Raw genomic sequence first — 24,181 nt, forward strand, 5'->3', positions numbered from 1 at the left:
TGGTGTCTGATCCACAGCTCCCTGTGGTCTGGTGTCTGATCCACAGCTCCCTGTGGTCTGGTGTCTGATCCACAGCTCCCCCTGTGGTCTGGTGTCTGATCCACAGCGCCCCTGTGGTCTGGTGTCTGATCCACAGCGCCCCTGTGGTCTGGTGTCTGATCCACAGCTCCCCCTGTGGTCTGGTGTCTGATCCACAGCTCCCTGTGGTCTGGTGTCTGATCCACAGCTCCCCCTGTGGCCGGGTCTGGTGTCTGATCCACAGCGCCCCTGTGGTCTGGTGTCTGATCCACAGCTCCCCCTGTGGTCTGGTGTCTGATCCACAGCTCCCTGTGGTCTGGTGTCTGATCCACAGCGCCCCCTGTGGTCTGGTGTCTGATCCACAGCTCCCCCTGTGGTCTGGTGTCTGATCCACAGCTCCCTCTGTGGTCTGGTGTCTGATCCACAGCGCCCCTGTGGTCTGGTGTCTGATCCACAGCTCCCCCTGTGGTCTGGTGTCTGATCCACAGCGCCCCTGTGGTCTGGTGTCTGATCCACAGCTCCCCCTGTGGTCTGGTGTCTGATCCACAGCTCCCCCTGTGGTCTGGTGTCTGATCCACAGCTCCCCCTGTGGTCTGGTGTCTGATCCACAGCGCCCCTGTGGTCTGGTGTCTGATCCACAGCGCCCCTGTGGTCTGGTGTCAGATCCACAGCGCCCCTGTAGTCTGGTGTCTGATCCACAGCGCCCCTGTGGTCTGGTGTCTGATCCACAGCGCCCCTGTGGTCTGGTGTCTGATCCACAGCGCCCCTGTGGTCTGGTGTCTGATCCACAGCGCCCCTGTGGTCTGGTGTCTGATCCACAGCTCCCCCTGTGGTCTGGTGTCAGATCCACAGCTCCCTGTGGTCTGGTGTCTGATCCACAGCTCCCCCTGTGGCCGGGTCTGGTGTCTGATCCACAGCTCCCTCTGTGGTCTGGTGTCTGATCCACAGCGCCCCTGTGGTCTGGTGTCTGATCCACAGCGCCCCTGTGGTCTGGTGTCTGATCCACAGCTCCCTGTGGTCTGGTGTCTGATCCACAGCTCCCTCTGTGGTCTGATGTCAGATCCACAGCTCCCCCTGTGGTCTGGTGTCTGATCCACAGCCCCCTGTGGTCTGGTGTCTGATCCACAGCTCCCCCTGTGGTCTGGTGTCTGATCCACAGCTCCCCCTGTGGTCTGGTGTCTGATCCACAGCGCCCCCTGTGGTCTGGTGTCTGATCCACAGCGCCCCCTGTGGTCTGGTGTCTGATCCACAGCTCCCCCTGTGGTCTGGTGTCTGATCCACAGCGCCCTGTGGTCTGGTGTCTGATCCACAGCTCCCCCTGTGGTCTGGTGTCTGATCCACAGCTCCCTGTGGTCTGGTGTCTGATCCACAGCTCCCCCTGTGGTCTGGTGTCTGATCCACAGCTCCCTGTGGTCTGGTGTCAGATCCACAGTGCCCCTGTGGTCTGCTGTCTGAGCTCCACAGCTCCCCCTGTGGTCTGGTGTCTGATCCACAGCGCCCCCTGTGGTCTGGTGTCTGATCCACAGCTCCCTGTGGTCTGGTGTCAGATCCACAGTGCCCCTGTGGTCTGCTGTCTGAGCTCCACAGCTCCCCCTGTGGTCTGGTGTCTGATCCACAGCTCCCCCTGTGGTCTGGTGTCTGATCCACAGCGCCCTGTGGTCTGGTGTCTGATCCACAGCTCCCCCTGTGGTCTGGTGTCTGATCCACAGCCCCCTGTTGTCTGGTGTCTGATCCACAGCTCCCTCTGTGGTCTGGTGTCTGATCCACAGCGCCCCCTGTGGTCTGGTGTCTGATCCACAGCTCCCTGTGGTCTGGTGTCAGATCCACAGCGCCCCTGTGGTCTGCTGTCTGAGCTCCACAGCTCCCCCTGTGGTCTGGTGTCTGATCCACAGCTCCCCTGTGGTCTGGTGTCTGATCCACAGCGCCCCTGTGGCCGGGTCTGGTGTCTGATCCACAGCTCCCTCTGTGGTCTGGTGTCTGATCCACAGCTCCCCTGTGGTCTGGTGTCTGATCCACAGCGCCCCTGTGGTCTGGTGTCTGATCCACAGCTCCCCCTGTGGTCTGGTGTCAGATCCACAGCTCCCCGTGTGGTCTGGTGTCTGATCCACAGCGCCCCTGTGGTCTGGTGTCAGATCCACAGCGCCCCTGTGGTCTGGTGTCTGATCCACAGCTCCCCGTGTGGTCTGGTGTCTGATCCACAGCGCCCCTGTGGTCTGGTGTCTGATCCACAGCTCCCCCTGTGGTCTGGTGTCTGATCCACAGCTCCCTGTGGTCTGGTGTCTGATCCACAGCTCCCCCTGTGGCCGGGTCTGGTGTCTGATCCACAGCGCCCCTGTGGTCTGGTGTCTGATCCACAGCTCCCCCTGTGGTCTGGTGTCTGATCCACAGCTCCCTGTGGTCTGGTGTCTGATCCACAGCGCCCCCTGTGGTCTGGTGTCTGATCCACAGCTCCCCCTGTGGTCTGGTGTCTGATCCACAGCTCCCTCTGTGGTCTGATGTCAGATCCACAGCGCCCCTGTGGTCTGGTGTCTGATCCACAGCGCCCCTGTGGTCTGGTGTCTGATCCACAGCGCCCCTGTGGTCTGGTGTCTGATCCACAGCTCCCCCTGTGGTCTGGTGTCTGATCCACAGCTCCCTGTGGTCTGGTGTCTGATCCACAGCTCCCCCTGTGGTCTGGTGTCTGATCCACAGCTCCCTGTGGTCTGGTGTCTGATCCACAGCTCCCCCTGTGGTCTGGTGTCTGATCCACAGCGCCCCTGTGGTCTGGTGTCTGATCCACAGCTCCCCCTGTGGTCTGGTGTCTGATCCACAGCGCCCCTGTGGTCTGGTGTCTGATCCACAGCTCCCCCTGTGGCCGGGTCTGGTGTCTGATCCACAGCGCCCCTGTGGTCTGGTGTCTGATCCACAGCTCCCCCTGTGGTCTGGTGTCTGATCCACAGCTCCCCCTGTGGTCTGGTGTCTGATCCACAGCGCCCCTGTGGTCTGGTGTCAGATCCACAGCGCCCCTGTGGTCTGGTGTCAGATCCACAGCGCCCCTGTGGTCTGGTGTCTGATCCACAGCGCCCCTGTGGTCTGGTGTCTGATCCACAGCGCCCCTGTGGTCTGGTGTCTGATCCACAGCTCCCCCTGTGGTCTGGTGTCAGATCCACAGCTCCCTGTGGTCTGGTGTCTGATCCACAGCTCCCCCTGTGGCCGGGTCTGGTGTCTGATCCACAGCTCCCTCTGTGGTCTGGTGTCTGATCCACAGCGCCCCTGTGGTCTGGTGTCTGATCCACAGCGCCCCTGTGGTCTGGTGTCTGATCCACAGCTCCCTGTGGTCTGGTGTCTGATCCACAGCTCCCTCTGTGGTCTGATGTCAGATCCACAGCTCCCCCTGTGGTCTGGTGTCTGATCCACAGCCCCCTGTGGTCTGGTGTCTGATCCACAGCTCCCCCTGTGGTCTGGTGTCTGATCCACAGCGCCCCCTGTGGTCTGGTGTCTGATCCACAGCGCCCCCTGTGGTCTGGTGTCTGATCCACAGCTCCCCCTGTGGTCTGGTGTCTGATCCACAGCGCCCTGTGGTCTGGTGTCTGATCCACAGCTCCCCCTGTGGTCTGGTGTCTGATCCACAGCTCCCTGTGGTCTGGTGTCTGATCCACAGCTCCCTGTGGTCTGGTGTCAGATCCACAGTGCCCCTGTGGTCTGCTGTCTGAGCTCCACAGCTCCCCCTGTGGTCTGGTGTCTGATCCACAGCGCCCCCTGTGGTCTGGTGTCTGATCCACAGCTCCCTGTGGTCTGGTGTCAGATCCACAGTGCCCCTGTGGTCTGCTGTCTGAGCTCCACAGCTCCCCCTGTGGTCTGGTGTCTGATCCACAGCTCCCCCTGTGGTCTGGTGTCTGATCCACAGCGCCCTGTGGTCTGGTGTCTGATCCACAGCTCCCCCTGTGGTCTGGTGTCTGATCCACAGCCCCCTGTTGTCTGGTGTCTGATCCACAGCTCCCTCTGTGGTCTGGTGTCTGATCCACAGCGCCCCCTGTGGTCTGGTGTCTGATCCACAGCTCCCTGTGGTCTGGTGTCAGATCCACAGCGCCCCTGTGGTCTGCTGTCTGAGCTCCACAGCTCCCCCTGTGGTCTGGTGTCTGATCCACAGCTCCCCTGTGGTCTGGTGTCTGATCCACAGCGCCCCCTGTGGTCTGGTGTCTGATCCACAGCTCCCCTGTGGTCTGGTGTCTGATCCACAGCGCCCCCTGTGGTCTGGTGTCTGATCCACAGCGCCCCCTGTGGTCTGGTGTCTGATCCACAGCTCCCCCTGTGGTCTGGTGTCTGATCCACAGCGCCCTGTGGTCTGGTGTCTGATCCACAGCTCCCCCTGTGGTCTGGTGTCTGATCCACAGCTCCCTGTGGTCTGGTGTCTGATCCACAGCTCCCCCTGTGGTCTGGTGTCTGATCCACAGCTCCCTGTGGCCCGGGGCCTGTCTCTCCTAAGGTGTGTCCTCTGCTCTGCCTGACTGCTTGTCCATCTTTCCAGGATACGTCTGCAGCTCCAGACTGGTCCCAGTCAGCCAGTACCTGGGCACCCTGCTTGTCCTGCTGCTGGGGGTGGCCTGTCTGAGAGGTGAGGCTCCTTACTGGACAGGGTCTCTGACTGGACAGGGTCTCTAACTGGACAGTGAGTCTGACCGGACAGGGTCTCTAATTGGACAGTGAGTCTAACTGGACAGGGTCTCTAAATGGACAGTGAGTCTAACTGGACAGGGTCTCTAACTGGACAGTGAGTCTGACTGGACAGGGTCTCTGACTGGACAGTGAGTCTGACTGGACAAGGTCTGTAACTGGACAGGGTCTCTAACGAGGGGGACAGTGTCATTAACTGGACAGTTTCTCTAACGAGGGGACAGTGTCAGTAACTGGAGGGCGTCTCTAACGAGGGGACAGTGTCAGTAACTGGACGGCGTCTCTAACGAGGGGACAGTGTCAGTAACTGGAGGGCGTCTCTAACGAGGGGACAGTGTCAGTAACTGGACGGCGTCTCTAACGAGGGGACAGTGTCAGTAACTGGAGGGCGTCTCTAACGAGGGGACAGTGTCAGTAACTGGACGGCGTCTCTAACGAGGGGACAGTGTCAGTAACTGGAGGGCGTCTCTAACGAGGGGACAGTGTCAGTAACTGGACGGCGTCTCTAACGAGGGGACAGTGTCAGTAACTGGACGGCGTCTCTAACGAGGGGACAGTGTCAGTAACTGGAGGGCGTCTCTAACGAGGGGACAGTGTCAGTAACTGGATGGCGTCTCTAACGAGGGGACAGTGTCAGTAACTGGAGGGCGTCTCTAACGAGGGGACAGTGTCAGTAACTGGACGGCGTCTCTAACGAGGGGGACGGCGTCAGTAACTGGACAGCGTCTCTAACGAGGGTCTGATGTCCTCAGGGATCGGGCGCTGGACCAACCCCGAGTATGTCCAGTTCATCTCCATCCTGGAGGAGAATCGGAGGAGCAGGAGTCCGGAGAACAAGGTCGGTCGGGGTCGCGGGGGCTGAGGGGTCGCGGGGTTGCCGGGGGTGAGGGGTCGCGGGGGTGAGGGGTCGCGGGCTCACAGGCTCCTCTCTCCCTGTCCCCAGAGGAGGCTGGCCTGCTTCGACTTCGAGTTCTGCGCCTGGCCGGTGGACTTCAGCTGGAGCGAGGCGGGCAGCCGGTGAGTGTCCTGAGTGGGGCAGAGGGGGTGTGTGTCCTGAGTGGGGCAGAGGGGGTGTGTGTGTCCTGAGTGGGGCAGCCGGTGTGTGTCCTGAGTGGGGCAGAGGGCGTGTGTGTCCTGAGTGGGGCAGAGGGCGTGTGTGTCCTGAGTGGGGCAGAGCGGGTGTGTGTCCTGAGTGGGGCAGAGGGCGTGTGTGTCCTGAGTGGGGCAGAGGGGCTGTGTGTCCTGAGTGGGGCAGAGGGGCTGTGTGTCCTGGGTGGGGCAGAGGGGCTGTGTGTGTCCTGAGTGGGGCAGAGGGGCTGTGTGTCCTGAGTGGGGCAGAGGGCGTGTGTGTCCTGAGTGGGGCAGCCGGTGTGTGTCCTGAGTGGGGCAGAGGGGCTGTGTGTCCTGAGTGGGGCAGAGGGGCTGTGTGTGTCCTGAGTGGGGCAGAGGGGCTGTGTGTGTCCTGAGTGGGGCAGAGGGGCTGTGTGTCCTGAGTGGGGCAGAGGGCGTGTGTGTCCTGAGTGGGGCAGCCGGTGTGTGTCCTGAGTGGGGCAGAGGGGCTGTGTGTCCTGAGTGGGGCAGAGGGGCTGTGTGTGTCCTGAGTGGGGCAGAGGGGCTGTGTGTCCTGGGTGGGGCAGAGGGCGTGTGTGTCCTGAGTGGGGCAGCGGGCTGTGTGTCCTGAGTGGGGCAGAGGGCGTGTGTGTCCTGAGTGGGGCAGAGGGGCTGTGTGTCCTGGGTGGGGCAGAGGGCGTGTGTGTCCTGAGTGGGGCAGCCGGTGTGTGTCCTGAGTGGGGCAGAGGGGCTGTGTGTGTCCTGAGTGGGGCAGAGGGGCTGTGTGTCCTGAGTGGGGCAGAGGGGCTGTGTGTGTCCTGAGTGGGGCAGAGGGGCTGTGTGTCCTGGGTGGGGCAGAGGGCGTGTGTGTCCTGAGTGGGGCAGCGGGCGTGTGTGTCCTGAGTGGGGCAGAGGGGCTGTGTGTCCTGAGTGGGGCAGCGGGCTGTGTGTCCTGAGTGGGGCAGAGGGCGTGTGTGTCCTGAGTGGGGCAGAGGGGCTGTGTGTCCTGGGTGGGGCAGAGGGCGTGTGTGTCCTGAGTGGGGCAGCCGGTGTGTGTCCTGAGTGGGGCAGAGGGGCTGTGTGTGTCCTGAGTGGGGCAGAGGGGCTGTGTGTCCTGAGTGGGGCAGAGGGCGTGTGTCCTGAGTGGGGCAGAGGGGCTGTGTGTGTCCTGAGTGGGGCAGAGGGGGTGTGTGTCCTGAGTGGGGCAGAGGGCGTGTGTGTCCTGAGTGGGGCAGAGGGGCTGTGTGTCCTGAGTGGGGCAGAGGGGCTGTGTGTCCTGAGTGGGGCAGAGGGCGTGTGTCCTGAGTGGGGCAGAGGGGCTGTGTGTGTCCTGAGTGGGGCAGAGGGGCTGTGTGTCCTGAGTGGGGCAGAGCGGGTGTGTCCTGAGTGGGGCAGAGGGGCTGTGTGTCCTGAGTGGGGCAGAGGGGCTGTGTGTGTCCTGAGTGGGGCAGAGGGGCTGTGTGTGTCCTGAGTGGGGCAGAGCGGGTGTGTGTCCTGAGTGGGGCAGAGGGCGTGTGTGTCCTGAGTGGGGCAGAGCGGGTGTGTCCTGAGTGGGGCAGAGGGGCTGTGTGTCCTGGGTGGGGCAGAGGGCGTGTGTGTCCTGAGTGGGGCAGAGGGGCTGTGTGTGTCCTGAGTGGGGCAGAGGGGCTGTGTGTCCTGGGTGGGGCAGAGGGGCTGTGTGTGTCCTGAGTGGGGCAGAGGGGCTGTGTGTGTCCTGAGTGGGGCAGAGGGGCTGTGTGTCCTGAGTGGGGCAGAGCGGGTGTGTCCTGAGTGGGGCAGAGGGCGTGTGTGTCCTGAGTGGGGCAGAGCGGGTGTGTCCTGAGTGGGGCAGAGGGGCTGTGTGTCCTGAGTGGGGCAGAGGGCGTGTGTCCTGAGTGGGGCAGAGGGGCTGTGTGTCCTGAGTGGGGCAGAGGGGCTGTGTGTGTCCTGAGTGGGGCAGAGGGGCTGTGTGTGTCCTGAGTGGGGCAGAGGGGCTGTGTGTCCTGAGTGGGGCAGAGCGGGTGTGTCCTGAGTGGGGCAGAGCGGGTGTGTCCTGAGTGGGGCAGAGGGGCTGTGTGTCCTGAGTGGGGCAGAGGGGCTGTGTGTGTCCTGAGTGGGGCAGAGGGGCTGTGTGTGTCCTGAGTGGGGCAGAGCGGGTGTGTGTCCTGAGTGGGGCAGAGGGCGTGTGTGTCCTGAGTGGGGCAGAGCGGGTGTGTCCTGAGTGGGGCAGAGGGGCTGTGTGTCCTGAGTGGGGCAGAGGGCGTGTGTGTCCTGAGTGGGGCAGAGGGGCTGTGTGTCCTGGGTGGGGCAGAGGGGCTGTGTGTGTCCTGAGTGGGGCAGAGGGGCTGTGTGTCCTGAGTGGGGCAGAGGGCGTGTGTGTCCTGAGTGGGGCAGCCGGTGTGTGTCCTGAGTGGGGCAGAGGGGCTGTGTGTCCTGAGTGGGGCAGAGGGGGTGTGTGTGTCCTGAGTGGGGCAGAGGGGCTGTGTGTCCTGGGTGGGGCAGAGGGCGTGTGTGTCCTGAGTGGGGCAGCGGGCTGTGTGTGTCCTGAGTGGGGCAGAGGGCGTGTGTGTCCTGAGTGGGGCAGAGGGGCTGTGTGTCCTGAGTGGGGCAGAGGGGCTGTGTGTGTCCTGAGTGGGGCAGAGGGGCTGTGTGTCCTGGGTGGGGCAGAGGGCGTGTGTGTCCTGAGTGGGGCAGCGGGCTGTGTGTCCTGAGTGGGGCAGAGGGCGTGTGTGTCCTGAGTGGGGCAGAGGGGCTGTGTGTCCTGGGTGGGGCAGAGGGCGTGTGTGTCCTGAGTGGGGCAGCCGGTGTGTGTCCTGAGTGGGGCAGAGGGGCTGTGTGTGTCCTGAGTGGGGCAGAGGGGCTGTGTGTCCTGAGTGGGGCAGAGGGGCTGTGTGTCCTGAGTGGGGCAGAGGGGGTGTGTGTGTCCTGAATGGGGCAGAGGGGCTGTGTGTCCTGAGTGGGGCAGAGGGCGTGTGTGTCCTGAGTGGGGCAGAGGGGGTGTGTGTGTCCTGAGTGGGGCAGAGGGCGTGTGTGTCCTGAATGGGGCAGAGGGGCTGTGTGTCCTGAGTGGGGCAGAGGGGCTGTGTGTCCTGGGTGGGGCAGAGGGCGTGTGTGTCCTGAGTGGGGCAGCGGGCTGTGTGTCCTGAGTGGGGCAGAGGGCGTGTGTGTCCTGAGTGGGGCAGAGGGGCTGTGTGTCCTGAGTGGGGCAGAGCGGGTGTGTCCTGGGTGGGGCAGAGGGCGTGTGTGTCCTGAGTGGGGCAGCGGGCTGTGTGTCCTGAGTGGGGCAGAGGGGCTGTGTGTCCTGAGTGGGGCAGAGGGGCTGTGTGTCCTGAGTGGGGCAGAGGGCGTGTGTGTCCTGAGTGGGGCAGCGGGCTGTGTGTCCTGAGTGGGGCAGAGGGGCTGTGTGTGTCCTGAGTGGGGCAGAGGGGCTGTGTGTCCTGAGTGGGGCAGAGGGCGTGTGTGTCCTGAGTGGGGCAGAGGGCTGTGTGTCCTGAGTGGGGCAGAGGGGCTGTGTGTCCTGAGTGGGGCAGAGGGGCTGTGTGTGTCCTGAGTGGGGCAGAGGGGCTGTGTGTCCTGAGTGGGGCAGAGGGGGTGTGTGTGTCCTGAGTGGGGCAGAGGGGCTGTGTGTCCTGGGTGGGGCAGAGGGGCTGTGTGTCCTGAGTGGGGCAGAGGGGCTGTGTGTCCTGAGTGGGGCAGAGGGCGTGTGTGTCCTGAGTGGGGCAGAGCGGGTGTGTCCTGAGTGGGGCAGAGGGGCTGTGTGTCCTGAGTGGGGCAGAGGGCGTGTGTCCTGAGTGGGGCAGAGGGGCTGTGTGTCCTGAGTGGGGCAGAGGGGCTGTGTGTGTCCTGAGTGGGGCAGAGCGGGTGTGTCCTGAGTGGGGCAGAGGGGCTGTGTGTCCTGAGTGGGGCAGAGGGCGTGTGTCCTGAGTGGGGCAGAGGGGCTGTGTGTCCTGAGTGGGGCAGAGGGGCTGTGTGTGTCCTGAGTGGGGCAGAGGGGGTGTGTGTCCTGAGTGGGGCAGAGGGGCTGTGTGTCCTGAGTGGGGCAGAGGGGCTGTGTGTCCTGAGTGGGGCAGAGGGCGTGTGTCCTGAGTGGGGCAGAGGGGCTGTGTGTCCTGAGTGGGGCAGAGGGGCTGTGTGTGTCCTGAGTGGGGCAGAGGGGCTGTGTGTCCTGAGTGGGGCAGAGGGGCTGTGTGTCCTGAGTGGGGCAGAGGGGCTGTGTGTCCTGAGTGGGGCAGAGGGCGTGTGTGTCCTGAGTGGGGCAGAGGGGCTGTGTGTCCTGAGTGGGGCAGAGGGGGTGTGTGTCCTGAGTGGGGCAGAGGGGTTGTGTGTCCTGAGTGGGGCAGCCGGTGAGTGTCCTGAGTGGGGCAGAGGGGCTGTGTGTCCTGAGTGGGGCAGAGCGGGTGTGTGTCCTGAGTGGGGCAGAGGGCGTGTGTCCTGAGTGGGGCAGAGGGGCTGTGTGTCCTGAGTGGGGCAGAGGGGCTGTGTGTGTCCTGAGTGGGGCAGAGGGGCTGTGTGTCCTGAGTGGGGCAGAGGGGCTGTGTGTCCTGAGTGGGGCAGAGGGGCTGTGTGTCCTGAGTGGGGCAGAGGGCGTGTGTGTCCTGAGTGGGGCAGAGGGGCTGTGTGTCCTGAGTGGGGCAGAGGGGGTGTGTGTCCTGAGTGGGGCAGAGGGGTTGTGTGTCCTGAGTGGGGCAGCCGGTGAGTGTCCTGAGTGGGGCAGAGGGGCTGTGTGTCCTGAGTGGGGCAGAGCGGGTGTGTGTCCTGAGTGGGGCAGAGGGCGGGTGTGTCCTGAGTGGGGCAGAGGGGGTGTGTGTCCTGAGTGGGGCAGAGGGCGTGTGTGTCCTGAGTGGGGCAGAGGGGCTGTGTGTGTCCTGAGTGGGGCAGAGGGGCTGTGTGTCCTGAGTGGGGCAGAGGGGGTGTGTGTGTCCTGAGTGGGGCAGAGGGGCTGTGTGTCCTGGGTGGGGCAGAGGGGCTGTGTGTCCTGAGTGGGGCAGAGGGGCTGTGTGTCCTGAGTGGGGCAGAGGGCGTGTGTGTCCTGAGTGGGGCAGAGCGGGTGTGTCCTGAGTGGGGCAGAGGGGCTGTGTGTCCTGAGTGGGGCAGAGGGCGTGTGTCCTGAGTGGGGCAGAGGGGCTGTGTGTCCTGAGTGGGGCAGAGGGGCTGTGTGTGTCCTGAGTGGGGCAGAGCGGGTGTGTCCTGAGTGGGGCAGAGGGGCTGTGTGTCCTGAGTGGGGCAGAGGGCGTGTGTCCTGAGTGGGGCAGAGGGGCTGTGTGTCCTGAGTGGGGCAGAGGGGCTGTGTGTGTCCTGAGTGGGGCAGAGGGGGTGTGTGTCCTGAGTGGGGCAGAGGGGCTGTGTGTCCTGAGTGGGGCAGAGGGGCTGTGTGTCCTGAGTGGGGCAGAGGGCGTGTGTCCTGAGTGGGGCAGAGGGGCTGTGTGTCCTGAGTGGGGCAGAGGGGCTGTGTGTGTCCTGAGTGGGGCAGAGGGGGTGTGTGTCCTGAGTGGGGCAGAGGGGGTGTGTGTCCTGAGTGGGGCAGAGGGGCTGTGTGTCCTGAGTGGGGCAGAGGGGCTGTGTGTCCTGAGTGGGGCAGAGGGGCTGTGTGTCCTGAGTGGGGCAGAGGGCGTGTGTGTCCTGAGTGGGGCAGAGGGGCTGTGTGTCCTGAGTGGGGCAGAGGGGGTGTGTGTCCTGAGTGGGGCAGAGGGGTTGTGTGTCCTGAGTGGGGCAGCCGGTGAGTGTCCTGAGTGGGGCAGAGGGGCTGTGTGTCCTGAGTGGGGCAGAGCGGGTGTGTGTCCTGAGTGGGGCAGAGGGCGGGTGTGTCCTGAGTGGGGCAGAGGGGGTGTGTGTCCTGAGTGGGGCAGAGGGCGTGTGTGTCCTGAGTGGGGCAGAGGGCGTGTGTGTCCTGAGTGGGGCAGCGGGCGTGTGTGTCCTCAGTGGGGCAGAGGGGCTGTGTGTCCTGAGTGGGGCAGAGGGGCTGTGTGTGTCCTGAGTGGGGCAGAGGGCGTGTGTGTCCTGAGTGGGGCAGCGGGCGTGTGTGTCCTCAGTGGGGCAGAGGGGCTGTGTGTCCTGAGTGGGGCAGAGCGGGTGTGTCCTGAGTGGGGCAGAGGGGGTGTGTGTCCTGAGTGGGGCAGAGCGGGTGTGTCCTGAGTGGGGCAGAGGGGCTGTGTGTCCTGAGTGGGGCAGAGGGGCTGTGTGTCCTGAGTGGGGCAGAGGGCGTGTGTGTCCTGAGTGGGGCAGCGGGCGTGTGTGTCCTGAGTGGGGCAGCGGGCTGTGTGTCCTGAGTGGGGCAGAGGGCGTGTGTGTCCTGAGTGGGGCAGAGCGGGTGTGTCCTGAGTGGGGCAGAGGGGCTGTGTGTCCTGAGTGGGGCAGAGGGGCTGTGTGTCCTGAGTGGGGCAGAGGGCGTGTGTGTCCTGAGTGGGGCAGCCGGTGAGTGTCCTGAATGGGGCAGAGGGCGTGTGTGTCCTGAGTGGGGCAGAGGGGCTGTGTGTCCTGAGTGGGGCTGAGGGGGTGTGTGTCCTGAGTGGGGCAGAGGGGCTGTGTGTCCTGAGTGGGGCAGAGGGGGTGTGTGTCCTGAGTGGGGCAGAGGGCGTGTGTGTCCTGAGTGGGGCAGAGGGCGTGTGTCCTGAGTGGGGCAGAGGGCGTGTGTGTCCTGAGTGGGGCAGAGGGGCTGTGTGTGTCCTGAGTGGGGCAGAGGGGTTGTGTGTCCTGAGTGGGGCAGCCGGTGAGTGTCCTGAGTGGGGCAGAGGGGCTGTGTGTCCTGAGTGGGGCAGAGCGGGTGTGTGTCCTGAGTGGGGCAGAGGGCGGGTGTGTCCTGAGTGGGGCAGAGGGGGTGTGTGTCCTGAGTGGGGCAGAGGGGCTGTCTGTCCTGAGTGGGGCAGAGGGGCTGTCTGTCCTGAGTGGGGCAGAGCGGGTGTGTGTCCTGAGTGGGGCAGAGGGCGTGTGTGTCCTGAGTGGGGCAGAGGGGGTGTGTGTCCTGAGTGGGGCAGAGGGGCTGTGTGTCCTGAGTGGGGCAGAGCGGGTGTGTCCTGAGTGGGGCAGAGGGGCTGTGTGTCCTGAGTGGGGCAGAGGGCGTGTGTGTCCTGAGTGGGGCAGCGGGCTGTGTGTCCTGAGTGGGGCAGAGGGCGTGTGTGTCCTGAGTGGGGCAGCCGGTGAGTGTCCTGAGTGGGGCAGAGGGCGTGTGTGTCCTGAGTGGGGCAGAGGGGCTGTGTGTCCTGAGTGGGGCAGAGGGGGTGTGTGTCCTGAGTGGGGCAGAGGGGGTGTGTGTCCTGAGTGGGGCAGAGGGCGTGTGTGTCCTGAGTGGGGCAGAGGGGCTGTGTGTCTTGAGTGGGGCAGAGGGGGTGTGTGTCCTGAGTGGGGCAGAGGGCGTGTGTGTCCTGAGTGGGGCAGAGGGGCTGTGTGTGTCCTGAGTGGGGCAGAGGGGCTGTGTGTCCTGAGTGGGGCAGAGGGGCTGTGTGTCCTGAGTGGGGCAGAGCGGGTGTGTCCTGAGTGGGGCAGAGGGGCTGTGTGTCCTGGGTGGGGCAGAGGGCGTGTGTGTCCTGAGTGGGGCAGAGGGGGTGTGTGTGTCCTGAGTGGGGCAGAGGGGCTGTGTGTCCTGAGTGGGGCAGCGGGCTGTGTGTCCTGAGTGGGGCAGCCGGTGTGTGTCCTGAGTGGGGCAGAGGGGCTGTGTGTCCTGAGTGGGGCAGAGGGCCTGTGTGTGTCCTGAGTGGGGCAGAGGGGCTGTGTGTGTCCTGAGTGGGGCAGAGGGGCTGTGTGTGTCCTGAGTGGGGCAGAGCGGGTGTGTGTCCTGAGTGGGGCAGAGGGCGTGTGTGTCCTGAGTGGGGCAGAGCGGGTGTGTCCTGAGTGGGGCAGAGGGGCTGTGTGTCCTGGGTGGGGCAGAGGGCGTGTGTGTCCTGAGTGGGGCAGAGGGCGTGTGTGTCCTGAGTGGGGCAGCGGGCTGTGTGTCCTGAGTGGGGCAGAGGGGCTGTGTGTGTCCTGAGTGGGGCAGAGGGGCTGTGTGTCCTGGGTGGGGCAGAGGGGCTGTGTGTGTCCTGAGTGGGGCAGAGGGGCTGTGTGTCCTGAGTGGGGCAGAGGGCGTGTGTGTCCTGAGTGGGGCAGCCGGTGTGTGTCCTGAGTGGGGCAGAGGGGCTGTGTGTCCTGAGTGGGGCAGAGGGGCTGTGTGTGTCCTGAGTGGGGCAGAGGGGCTGTGTGTCCTGGGTGGGGCAGAGGGCGTGTGTGTCCTGAGTGGGGCAGAGGGGCTGTGTGTCCTGAGTGGGGCAGAGGGGGTGTGTGTGTCCTGAGTGGGGCAGAGGGGCTGTGTGTGTCCTGAGTGGGGCAGAGGGGCTGTGTGTCCTGAGTGGGGCAGAGGGCGTGTGTGTCCTGAGTGGGGCAGCCGGTGTGTGTCCTGAGTGGGGCAGAGGGGCTGTGTGTGTCCTGAGTGGGGCAGAGCGGGTGTGTCCTGAGTGGGGCAGAGGGGCTGTGTGTCCTGGGTGGGGCAGAGGGCGTGTGTGTCCTGAGTGGGGCAGCGGGCGTGTGTGTCCTGAGTGGGGCAGAGGGGCTGTGTGTCCTGGGTGGGGCAGAGGGCGTGTGTGTCCTGAGTGGGGCAGAGGGCGTGTGTGTCCTGAGTGGGGCAGAGCGGGTGTGTCCTGAGTGGGGCAGAGGGGCTGTGTGTCCTGAGTGGGGCAGAGGGCGTGTGTCCTGAGTGGGGCAGAGGGGCTGTGTGTCCTGAGTGGGGCAGAGGGGCTGTGTGTGTCCTGAGTGGGGCAGAGGGGGTGTGTGTCCTGAGTGGGGCAGAGGGGCTGTGTGTCCTGAGTGGGGCAGAGGGGCTGTGTGTCCTGAGTGGGGCAGAGGGCGTGTGTCCTGAGTGGGGCAGAGGGGCTGTGTGTCCTGAGTGGGGCAGAGGGGCTGTGTGTGTCCTGAGTGGGGCAGAGGGGCTGTGTGTGTCCTGAGTGGGGCAGAGGGGCTGTGTGTCCTGAGTGGGGCAGAGGGGCTGTGTGTCCTGAGTGGGGCAGAGGGCGTGTGTGTCCTGAGTGGGGCAGAGCGGGTGTGTCCTGAGTGGGGCAGAGGGGCTGTGTGTCCTGAGTGGGGCAGAGGGCGTGTGTCCTGAGTGGGGCAGAGGGGCTGTGTGTCCTGAGTGGGGCAGAGGGGCTGTGTGTCCTGAGTGGGGCAGAGGGCGTGTGTCCTGAGTGGGGCAGAGGGGCTGTGTGTCCTGAGTGGGGCAGAGGGGCTGTGTGTGTCCTGAGTGGGGCAGAGGGGGTGTGTGTCCTGAGTGGGGCAGAGGGGCTGTGTGTCCTGAGTGGGGCAGAGGGGCTGTGTGTCCTGAGTGGGGCAGAGGGCGTGTGTGTCCTGAGTGGGGCAGAGGGCGTGTGTGTCCTGAGTGGGGCAGAGCGGGTGTGTCCTGAGTGGGGCAGAGGGCGTGTGTGTCCTGAGTGGGGCAGAGCGGGTGTGTCCTGAGTGGGGCAGAGGGGCTGTGTGTCCTGAGTGGGGCAGAGGGGGTGTGTGTGTCCTGAGTGGGGCAGAGGGGCTGTGTGTCCTGAGTGGGGCAGAGGGCGTGTGTCCTGAGTGGGGCAGAGGGGGTGTGTGTCCTGAGTGGGGCAGAGGGGCTGTGTGTCCTGAGTGGGGCAGAGGGGGTGTGTGTGTCCTGAGTGGGGCAGAGGGCGTGTGTGTCCTGAGTGGGGCAGAGGGCGTGTGTCCTGAGTGGGGCAGAGGGGCTGTGTGTCTTGAGTGGGGCAGAGGGGGTGTGTGTCCTGAGTGGGGCAGAGGGCGTGTGTGTCCTGAGTGGGGCAGAGGGGCTGTGTGTCCTGAGTGGGGCAGCCGGTGAGTGTCCTGAGTGGGGCAGAGGGGCTGTGTGTCCTGAGTGGGGCAGAGCGGGTGTGTGTCCTGAGTGGGGCAGAGGGGCTGTGTGTCCTGGGTGGGGCAGAGGGCGTGTGTGTCCTGAGTGGGGCAGAGGGGCTGTGTGTGTCCTGAGTGGGGCAGAGGGGCTGTGTGTCCTGAGTGGGGCAGAGGGGCTGTGTGTGTCCTGAGTGGGGCAGAGGGGCTGTGTGTGTCCTGAGTGGGGCAGAGGGGCTGTGTGTCCTGAGTGGGGCAGAGGGGCTGTGTGTGTCCTGAGTGGGGCAGAGGGGCTGTGTGTCCTGAGTGGGGCAGAGGGCGTGTGTGTCCTGAGTGGGGCAGAGGGGCTGTGTGTCCTGAGTGGGGCAGAGGGCGTGTGTGTCCTGAGTGGGGCAGAGGGGCTGTGTGTCCTGAGTGGGGCAGAGGGGCTGTGTGTGTCCTGAGTGGGGCAGAGGGGCTGTGTGTCCTGAGTGGGGCAGAGGGCGTGTGTGTCCTGAGTGGGGCAGAGGGGCTGTGTGTCCTGAGTGGGGCAGAGGGGCTGTGTGTGTCCTGAGTGGGGCAGAGGGGCTGTGTGTCCTGAGTGGGGCAGAGGGGGTGTGTGTGTCCTGAGTGGGGCAGAGGGGCTGTGTGTCCTGGGTGGGGCAGAGGGGCTGTGTGTCCTGAGTGGGGCAGAGCGGGTGTGTCCTGAGTGGGGCAGAGCGGGTGTGTCCTGAGTGGGGCAGAGGGGCTGTGTGTCCTGAGTGGGGCAGAGGGCGTGTGTCCTGAGTGGGGCAGAGGGGCTGTGTGTCCTGAGTGGGGCAGAGGGGCTGTGTGTCCTGAGTGGGGCAGAGGGGCTGTGTGTGTCCTGAGTGGGGCAGAGGGGCTGTGTGTGTCCTGAGTGGGGCAGAGGGGCTGTGTGTCCTGAGTGGGGCAGAGGGGCTGTGTGTCCTGGGTGGGGCAGAGGGCGTGTGTGTCCTGAGTGGGGCAGAGCGGGTGTGTCCTGAGTGGGGCAGAGGGGCTGTGTGTCCTGAGTGGGGCAGAGGGGGTGTGTGTGTCCTGAGTGGGGCAGAGGGGCTGTGTGTCCTGAGTGGGGCAGAGGGCGTGTGTCCTGAGTGGGGCAGAGGGGGTGTGTGTCCTGAGTGGGGCAGAGGGGCTGTGTGTCCTGAGTGGGGCAGAGGGGCTGTGTGTCCTGGGTGGGGCAGAGGGCGTGTGTGTCCTGAGTGGGGCAGAGGGCGTGTGTCCTGAGTGGGGCAGAGGGGCTGTGTGTCTTGAGTGGGGCAGAGGGGGTGTGTGTCCTGAGTGGGGCAGAGGGCGTGTGTGTCCTGAGTGGGGCAGAGGGGCTGTGTGTCCTGAGTGGGGCAGCCGGTGAGTGTCCTGAGTGGGGCAGAGGGGCTGTGTGTCCTGAGTGGGGCAGAGGGCGGGTGTGTCCTGAGTGGGGCAGAGGGGGTGTGTGTCCTGAGTGGGGCAGAGGGGCTGTCTGTCCTGAGTGGGGCAGAGGGGCTGTCTGTCCTGAGTGGGGCAGCCGGTGAGTGTCCTGAGTGGGGCAGAGGGCGTGTGTGTCCTGAGTGGGGCAGCGGGCGTGTGTGTCCTGAGTGGGGCAGAGGGGCTGTGTGTCCTGAGTGGGGCAGCGGGCGTGTGTGTCCTGAGTGGGGCAGAGGGGGTGTGTGTCCTGAGTGGGGCAGAGGGGCTGTGTGTGTCCTGAGTGGGGCAGAGGGCGTGTGTGTCCTGAGTGGGGCAGAGGGCGTGTGTGTCCTGAGTGGGGCAGAGGGGGTGTGTGTCCTGAGTGGGGCAGAGGGGCTGTGTGTCCTGAGTGGGGCAGAGTGGGTGTGTCCTGAGTGGGGCAGAGGGGCTGTGTGTCCTGAGTGGGGCAGAGGGGGTGTGTGTCCTGAGTGGGGCAGAGCGGGTGTGTGTCCTGAGTGGGGCAGAGGGCGTGTGTGTCCTGAGTGGGGCAGAGGGGCTGTGTGTGTCCTGAGTGGAGCAGAGGGGGTGTGTGTCCTGAGTGGGGCAGAGGGGGTGTGTGTCCTGAGTGGGGCAGAGGGGCTGTGTGTCCTGAGTGGGGCAGAGGGGCTGTGTGTGTCCTGAGTGGGGCAGAGGGGCTGTGTGTGTCCTGAGTGGGGCAGAGGGCGTGTGTGTCCTGAGTGGGGTAGCGGGCGTGTGTGTCCTCAGTGGGGCAGAGGGGCTGTGTGTCCTGAGTGGGGCAGAGCGGGTGTGTCCTGAGTGGGGCAGAGGGGGTGTGTGTCCTGAGTGGGGCAGAGCGGGTGTGTCCTGAGTGGGGCAGAGGGGCTGTGTGTCTTGAGTGGGGCAGAGGGGCTGTCTGTCCTGAGTGGGGCAGAGCGGGTGTGTGTCCTGAGTGGGGCAGAGGGCGTGTGTGTCCTGAGTGGGGCAGAGGGGGTGTGTGTCCTGAGTGGGGCAGAGGGGCTGTGTGTCCTGAGTGGGGCAGAGCGGGTGTGTCCTGAGTGGGGCAGAGGGGCTGTGTGTCCTGAGTGGGGCAGAGGGCGTGTGTGTCCTGAGTGGGGCAGCGGGCTGTGTGTCCTGAGTGGGGCAGAGGGCGTGTGTGTCCTGAGTGGGGCAGCCGGTGAGTGTCCTGAGTGGGGCAGAGGGCGTGTGTGTCCTGAGTGGGGCAGAGGGGCTGTGTGTCCTGAGTGGGGCTGAGGGGGTGTGTGTCCTGAGTGGGGCAGAGGGGCTGTGTGTCCTGAGTGGGGCAGAGGGGGTGTGTGTCCTGAGTGGGGCAGAGGGCGTGTGTGTCCTGAGTGGGGCAGAGGGCGTGTGTCCTGAGTGGGGCAGAGGGGCTGTGTGTCTTGAGTGGGGCAGAGGGGGTGTGTGTCCTGAGTGGGGCAGAGGGCGTGTGTGTCCTGAGTGGGGCAGAGGGGCTGTGTGTGTCCTGAGTGGGGCAGAGGGGCTGTGTGTCCTGAGTGGGGCAGCCGGTGAGTGTCCTGAGTGGGGCAGAGGGGCTGTGTGTCCTGAGTGGGGCAGAGCGGGTGTGTGTCCTGAGTGGGGCAGAGGGGGTGTGTGTCCTGAGTGGGGCAGAGGGGCTGTCTGTCCTGAGTGGGGCAGAGGGGCTGTCTGTCCTGAGTGGGGCAGAGCGGGTGTGTGTCCTGAGTGGGGCAGAGGGCGTGTGTGTCCTGAGTGGGGCAGAGGGGGTGTGTGTCCTGAGTGGGGCAGAGGGGCTGTGTGTCCTGAGTGGGGCAGAGCGGGTGTGTCCTGAGTGGGGCAGAGGGCGTGTGTGTCCTGAGTGGGGCAGAGGGCGTGTGTGTCCTGAGTGGGGCAGCGGGCTGTGTGTCCTGAGTGGGGCAGAGGGCGTGTGTGTCCTGAGTGGGGCAGAGCGGGTGTGTGTCCTGAGTGGGGCAGAGGGGCTGTGTGTCCTGAGTGGGGCAGAGGGGGTGTGTGTGTCCTGAGTGGAGCAGAGGGGGTGTGTGTCCTGAGTCGGGCAGAGGGCGTGTGTGTCCTGAGTGGGGCAGAGGGGGTGTGTGTGTCCTGAGTGGGGCAGAGGGCGTGTGTGTCCTGAGTGGGGCAGAGGGGCTGTGTGTCCTGAGTGGGGCAGAGGGCGTGTGTGTCCTGAGTGGGGCAGAGGGGCTGTGTGTCCTGAGTGGGGCAGAGGGCGTGTGTGTCCTGAGTGGGGCAGAGGGGCTGTGTGTCCTGAGTGGGGCAGAGGGGGTGTGTGTCCTGAGTGGGGCAGAGGGGCTGTGTGTGTCCTGAGTGGGGCAGAGGGCGTGTGTGTCCTGAGTGGGGCAGAGGGGCTGTGTGTGTCCTGAGTGGGGCAGAGGGGCTGTGTGTCCTGAGTGGGGCAGAGGGGCTGTGTGTGTCCTGAGTGGGTCAGAGGGCGTGTGTGTCCTGAGTGGGGCAGAGGGGCTGTGTGTGTCCTGAGTGGGGCAGAGGGGGTGTGTGTCCTGAGTGGGGCAGAGGGGCTGTGTGTGTCCTGAGTGGGGCAGAGGGGGTGTGTGTCCTGAGCGGGGCAGAGGGGCTGTGTGTCCTGAGTGGGGCAGAGCGGGTGTGTGTCCTGAGTGGGGCAGAGGGCGTGTGTGTCCTGAGTGGGGCAGAGGGGGTGTGTGTCCTGAGTGGGGCAGAGGGGCTGTCTGTCCTGAGTGGGGCAGAGGGGTGTGTGTCCTGAGTGGGGCAGAGGGGCTGTGTGTCCTGAGTGGGGCAGAGGGGGTGTGTGTCCTGAGTGGGGCAGAGGGGCTGTGTGTCCTGAGTGGGGCAGCCGGTGAGTGTCCTGAGTGGGGCAGAGGGGCTGTGTGTCCTGAGTGGGGCAGAGGGGCTGTGTGTGTCCTGAGTGGGGCAGAGGGGGTGTGTGTCCTGAGTGGGGCAGAGCGGGTGTGTCCTGAGTGGGGCAGAGGGGCTGTGTGTCCTGAGTGGGGCAGAGCGGGTGTGTCCTGAGTGGGGCAGAGGGCGTGTGTGTCCTGAGTGGGGTAGCGGGCTGTGTGTCCTGAGTGGGGCAGAGGGCGTGTGTGTCCTGAGTGGGGCAGAGCGGGTGTGTCCTGAGTGGGGCAGAGGGGCTGTGTGTCCTGAGTGGGGCAGAGGGGGTGTGTGTGTCCTGAGTGGGGCAGAGGGGCTGTGTGTCCTGAGTGGGGCAGAGGGGCTGTGTGTCCTGAGTGGGGCAGAGGGCGTGTGTGTCCTGAGTGGGGCAGCCGGTGAGTGTCCTGAGTGGGGCAGAGGGGCTGTGTGTCCTGAGTGGGGCAGAGGGGGTGTGTGTCCTGAGTGGGGCAGAGGGGGTGTGTGTCCTGAGTGGGGCAGAGGGCGTGTGTCCTGAGTGGGGCAGAGGGGCTGTGTGTGTCCTGAGTGGGGCAGAGGGGGTGTGTGTCCTGAGTGGGGCAGAGGGGCTGTGTGTCCTGAGTGGGGCAGAGGGGCTGTGTGTCCTGAGTGGGGCAGCCGGTGAGTGTCCTGAGTGTGGCAGAGGGGCTGTGTGTCCTGAGTGGGGCAGAGGGGCTGTGTGTGTCCTGAGTGGGGCAGAGGGGGTGTGTGTCCTGAGTGGGGCAGAGCGGGTGTGTGTCCTGAGTGGGGCAGAGGGGCTGTGTGTCCTGAGTGGGGCAGAGGGCGTGTGTGTCCTGAGTGGGGCAGAGCGGGTGTGTCCTGAGTGGGGCAGAGGGGCTGTGTGTCCTGAGTGGGGCAGAGGGCGTGTGTGTCCTGAGTGGGGCAGAGGGCGTGTGTGTCCTGAGTGGGGCAGCGGGCTGTGTGTCCTGAGTGGGGCAGAGGGCGTGTGTGTCCTGAGTGGGGCAGAGGGCGTGTGTGTCCTGAGTGGGGCAGAGGGCGTGTGTGTCCTGAGTGGGGCAGAGGGGCTGTGTGTCCTGAGTGGGGCAGAGGGGCTGTGTGTCCTGAGTGGGGCAGAGGGCGTGTGTGTCCTGAGTGGGGCAGCCGGTGAGTGTCCTGAGTGGGGCAGAGGGCGTGTGTGTCCTGAGAGGGGCAGAGGGGCTGTGTGTCCTGAGTGGGGCAGAGGGGGTGTGTGTCCTGAGTGGGGCAGAGGGGCTGTGTGTCCTGAGTGGGGCAGAGGGGGTGTGTGTCCTGAGTGGGGCAGAGGGCGTGTGTGTCCTGAGTGGGGCAGAGGGGCTTTGTGTGTCCTGAGTGGGGCAGAGGGGCTGTGTGTCCTGAGTGGGGCAGCCGGTGAGTGTCCTGAGTGGGGCAGAGGGGCTGTGTGTCCTGAGTGGGGCAGAGCGGGTGTGTGTCCTGAGTGGGGCAGAGGGCGGGTGTGTCCTGAGTGGGGCAGAGGGGCTGTCTGTCCTGAGTGGGGCAGAGGGGCTGTCTGTCCTGAGTGGGGCAGAGCGGGTGTGTGTCCTGAGTGGGGCAGAGGGCGTGTGTGTCCTGAGTGGGGCAGAGGGGGTGTGTGTCCTGAGTGGGGCAGAGGGGCTGTGTGTCCTGAGTGGGGCAGAGCGGGTGTGTCCTGAGTGGGGCAGAGGGGCTGTGTGTCCTGAGTGGGGCAGAGGGGCTGTGTGTCCTGAGTGGGGCAGAGGGGGTGTGTGTCCTGAGTGGGGCAGAGCGGGTGTGTGTCCTGAGTGGGGCAGAGGGCGTGTGTGTCCTGAGTGGGGCAGAGGGGCTGTGTGTGTCCTGAGTGGAGCAGAGGGGGTGTGTGTCCTGAGTGGGGCAGAGGGCGTGTGTGTCCTGAGTGGGGCAGAGGGGCTGTGTGTCCTGAGTGGGGCAGAGGGCGTGTGTGTCCTGAGTGGGGCAGAGGGGCTGTGTGTCCTGAGTGGGGCAGAGGGGGTGTGTGTCCTGAGTGGGGCAGAGGGGCTGTGTGTGTCCTGAGTGGGGCAGAGGGCGTGTGTGTCCTGAGTGGGGCAGAGGGCGTGTGTGTCCTGAGTGGGGCAGAGGGGCTGTGTGTGTCCTGAGTGGGGCAGAGGGGGTGTGTGTCCTGAGTGGGGCAGAGGGGCTGTGTGTCCTGAGTGGGGCAGAGGGGGTGTGTGTCCTGAGTGGGGCAGAGCGGGTGTGTGTCCTGAGTGGGGCAGAGGGCGTGTGTCCTGAGTGGGGCAGAGGGGCTGTGTGTCCTGAGTGGGGCAGAGGGGGTGTGTGTCCTGAGTGGGGCAGAGGGGCTGTGTGTGTCCTGAGTGGGGCAGAGGGCGTGTGTGTCCTGAGTGGGGCAGAGGGGCTGTGTGTGTCCTGAGTGGGGCAGAGGGGGTGTGTGTCCTGAGTGGGGCAGAGGGGCTGTGTGTGTCCTGAGTGGGGCAGAGGGGGTGTGTGTCCTGAGTGGGGCAGAGGGGCTGTGTGTCCTGAGTGGGGCAGAGCGGGTGTGTGTCCTGAGTGGGGCAGAGGGCGTGTGTGTCCTGAGTGGGGCAGAGGGGCTGTGTGTGTCCTGAGTGGGGCAGAGGGGCTGTCTGTCCTGAGTGGGGCAGAGGGGCTGTGTGTCCTGAGTGGGGCAGAGGGGGTGTGTGTCCTGAGTGGGGCAGAGGGGCTGTGTGTCCTGAGTGGGGCAGCCGGTGAGTGTCCTGAGTGGGGCAGAGGGGCTGTGTGTCCTGAGTGGGGCAGAGGGGCTGTGTGTGTCCTGAGTGGGGCAGAGGGCGTGTGTGTCCTGAGTGGGGCAGAGGGGCTGTGTGTCCTGAGTGGGGCAGAGGGGGTGTGTGTCCTGAGTGGGGCAGAGGGCGTGTGTGTCCTGAGTGGGGCAGAGGGCGTGTGTGTCCTGAGTGGGGCAGAGCGGCTGTGTGTCCTGAGTGGGGCAGAGGGCGTGTGTGTCCTGAGTGGGGCAGAGGGCGTGTGTGTCCTGAGTGGGGCAGAGCGGCTGTGTGTCCTGAGTGGGGCAGAGGTCGTGTGTGTCCTGAGTGGGGCAGAGGGGCTGTGTGTGTCCTGAGTGGGGCAGAGGGGCTGTCTGTCCTGAGTGGGGCAGAGGGGCTGTGTGTCCTGAGTGGGGCAGAGGGCGTGTGTGTCCTGAGTGGGGCAGCGGGCTGTGTGTCCTGAGTGGGGCAGAGGGCGTGTGTGTCCTGAGTGGGGCAGAGGGCGTGTGTGTCCTGAGTGGGGCAGCGGGCTGTGTGTCCTGAGTGGGGCAGAGGGCGTGTGTGTCCTGAGTGGGGCAGAGCGGGTGTGTCCTGAGTGGGGCAGAGGGGCTGTGTGTCCTGAGTGGGGCAGAGGGGGTGTGTGTCCTGAGTGGGGCAGAGGGGCTGTGTGTCCTGAGTGGGGCAGAGGGCGTGTGTGTCCTGAGTGGGGCAGCCGGTGAGTGTCCTGAGTGGGGCAGAGGGGCTGTGTGTCCTGAGTGGGGCAGAGGGGGTGTGTGTCCTGAGTGGGGCAGAGGGGGTGTGTGTCCTGAGTGGGGCAGAGGGCGTGTGTCCTGAGTGGGGCAGAGGGGCTGTGTGTCCTGAGTGGGGCAGAGGGGCTGTGTGTGTCCTGAGTGGGGCAGAGGGGGTGTGTGTCCTGAGTGGGGCAGAGGGGCTGTGTGTCCTGAGTGGGGCAGAGGGGGTGTGTGTCCTGAGTGGGGCAGAGGGGCTGTGTGTCCTGAGTGGGGCAGCCGGTGAGTGTCCTGAGTGGGGCAGAGGGGCTGTGTGTCCTGAGTGGGGCAGAGCGGCTGTGTGTCCTGAGTGGGGCAGAGCGGGTGTGTCCTGAGTGGGGCAGAGGGGCTGTGTGTCCTGAGTGGGGCAGAGGGGCTATGTGTCCTGAGTGGGGCAGAGGGCGTGTGTGTCCTGAGTGGGGCAGAGGGCGTGTGTGTCCTGAGTGGGGCAGCGGGCTGTGTGTCCTGAGTGGGGCAGAGGGCGTGTGTGTCCTGAGTGGGGCAGAGCGGGTGTGTCCTGAGTGGGGCAGAGGGGCTGTGTGTCCTGAGTGGGGCAGAGGGGGTGTGTGTGTCCTGAGTGGGGCAGAGGGGCTGTGTGTCCTGAGTGGGGCAGAGGGGCTGTGTGTCCTGAGTGGGGCAGAGGGCGTGTGTGTCCTGAGTGGGGCAGCCGGTGAGTGTCCTGAGTGGGGCAGAGGGCGTGTGTGTCCTGAGAGGGGCAGAGGGGCTGTGTGTCCTGAGTGGGGCAGAGGGGGTGTGTGTCCTGAGTGGGGCAGAGGGGCTGTGTGTCCTGAGTGGGGCAGAGGGGGTGTGTGTCCTGAGTGGGGCAGAGGGTGTGTGTGTCCTGAGTGGGGCAGAGGGGCTGTGTGTCCTGAGTGGGGCAGAGGGGGTGTGTGTCCTGAGTGGGGCAGAGGGCGTGTGTGTCCTGAGTGGGGCAGAGGGGCTGTGTGTGTCCTGAGTGGGGCAGAGGGGCTGTGTGTCCTGAGTGGGGCAGCCGGTGAGTGTCCTGAGTGGGGCAGAGGGGCTGTGTGTCCTGAG

General features: G+C 65.5%; 1 protein-coding gene across 1 annotated transcript in view; it reads left to right on the forward strand.

Moving 5' to 3' along the window:
• The window catches only part of LOC148812651 (phosphatidylserine lipase ABHD16A-like), a 105,378-nt gene that overhangs the window by 23,522 nt on the left and 57,675 nt on the right, over positions 1–24,181 (forward strand). The window contains exons 4-6 of the mRNA XM_088908608.1: positions 4,526–4,612; positions 5,424–5,509; positions 5,615–5,688. Coding sequence (XP_088764734.1) covers positions 4,526–4,612; positions 5,424–5,509; positions 5,615–5,688 — 247 coding nt within the window. The remainder of the gene's footprint in view (positions 1–4,525; positions 4,613–5,423; positions 5,510–5,614; positions 5,689–24,181) is intronic.

The sequence above is a fragment of the Atractosteus spatula genome (assembly GCF_055471065.1).
Source record: "Atractosteus spatula isolate fAtrSpa1 chromosome 10 unlocalized genomic scaffold, fAtrSpa1.hap1 SUPER_10_unloc_2, whole genome shotgun sequence".
In the NCBI taxonomy this organism is placed as follows: domain Eukaryota; kingdom Metazoa; phylum Chordata; class Actinopteri; order Semionotiformes; family Lepisosteidae; genus Atractosteus; species Atractosteus spatula.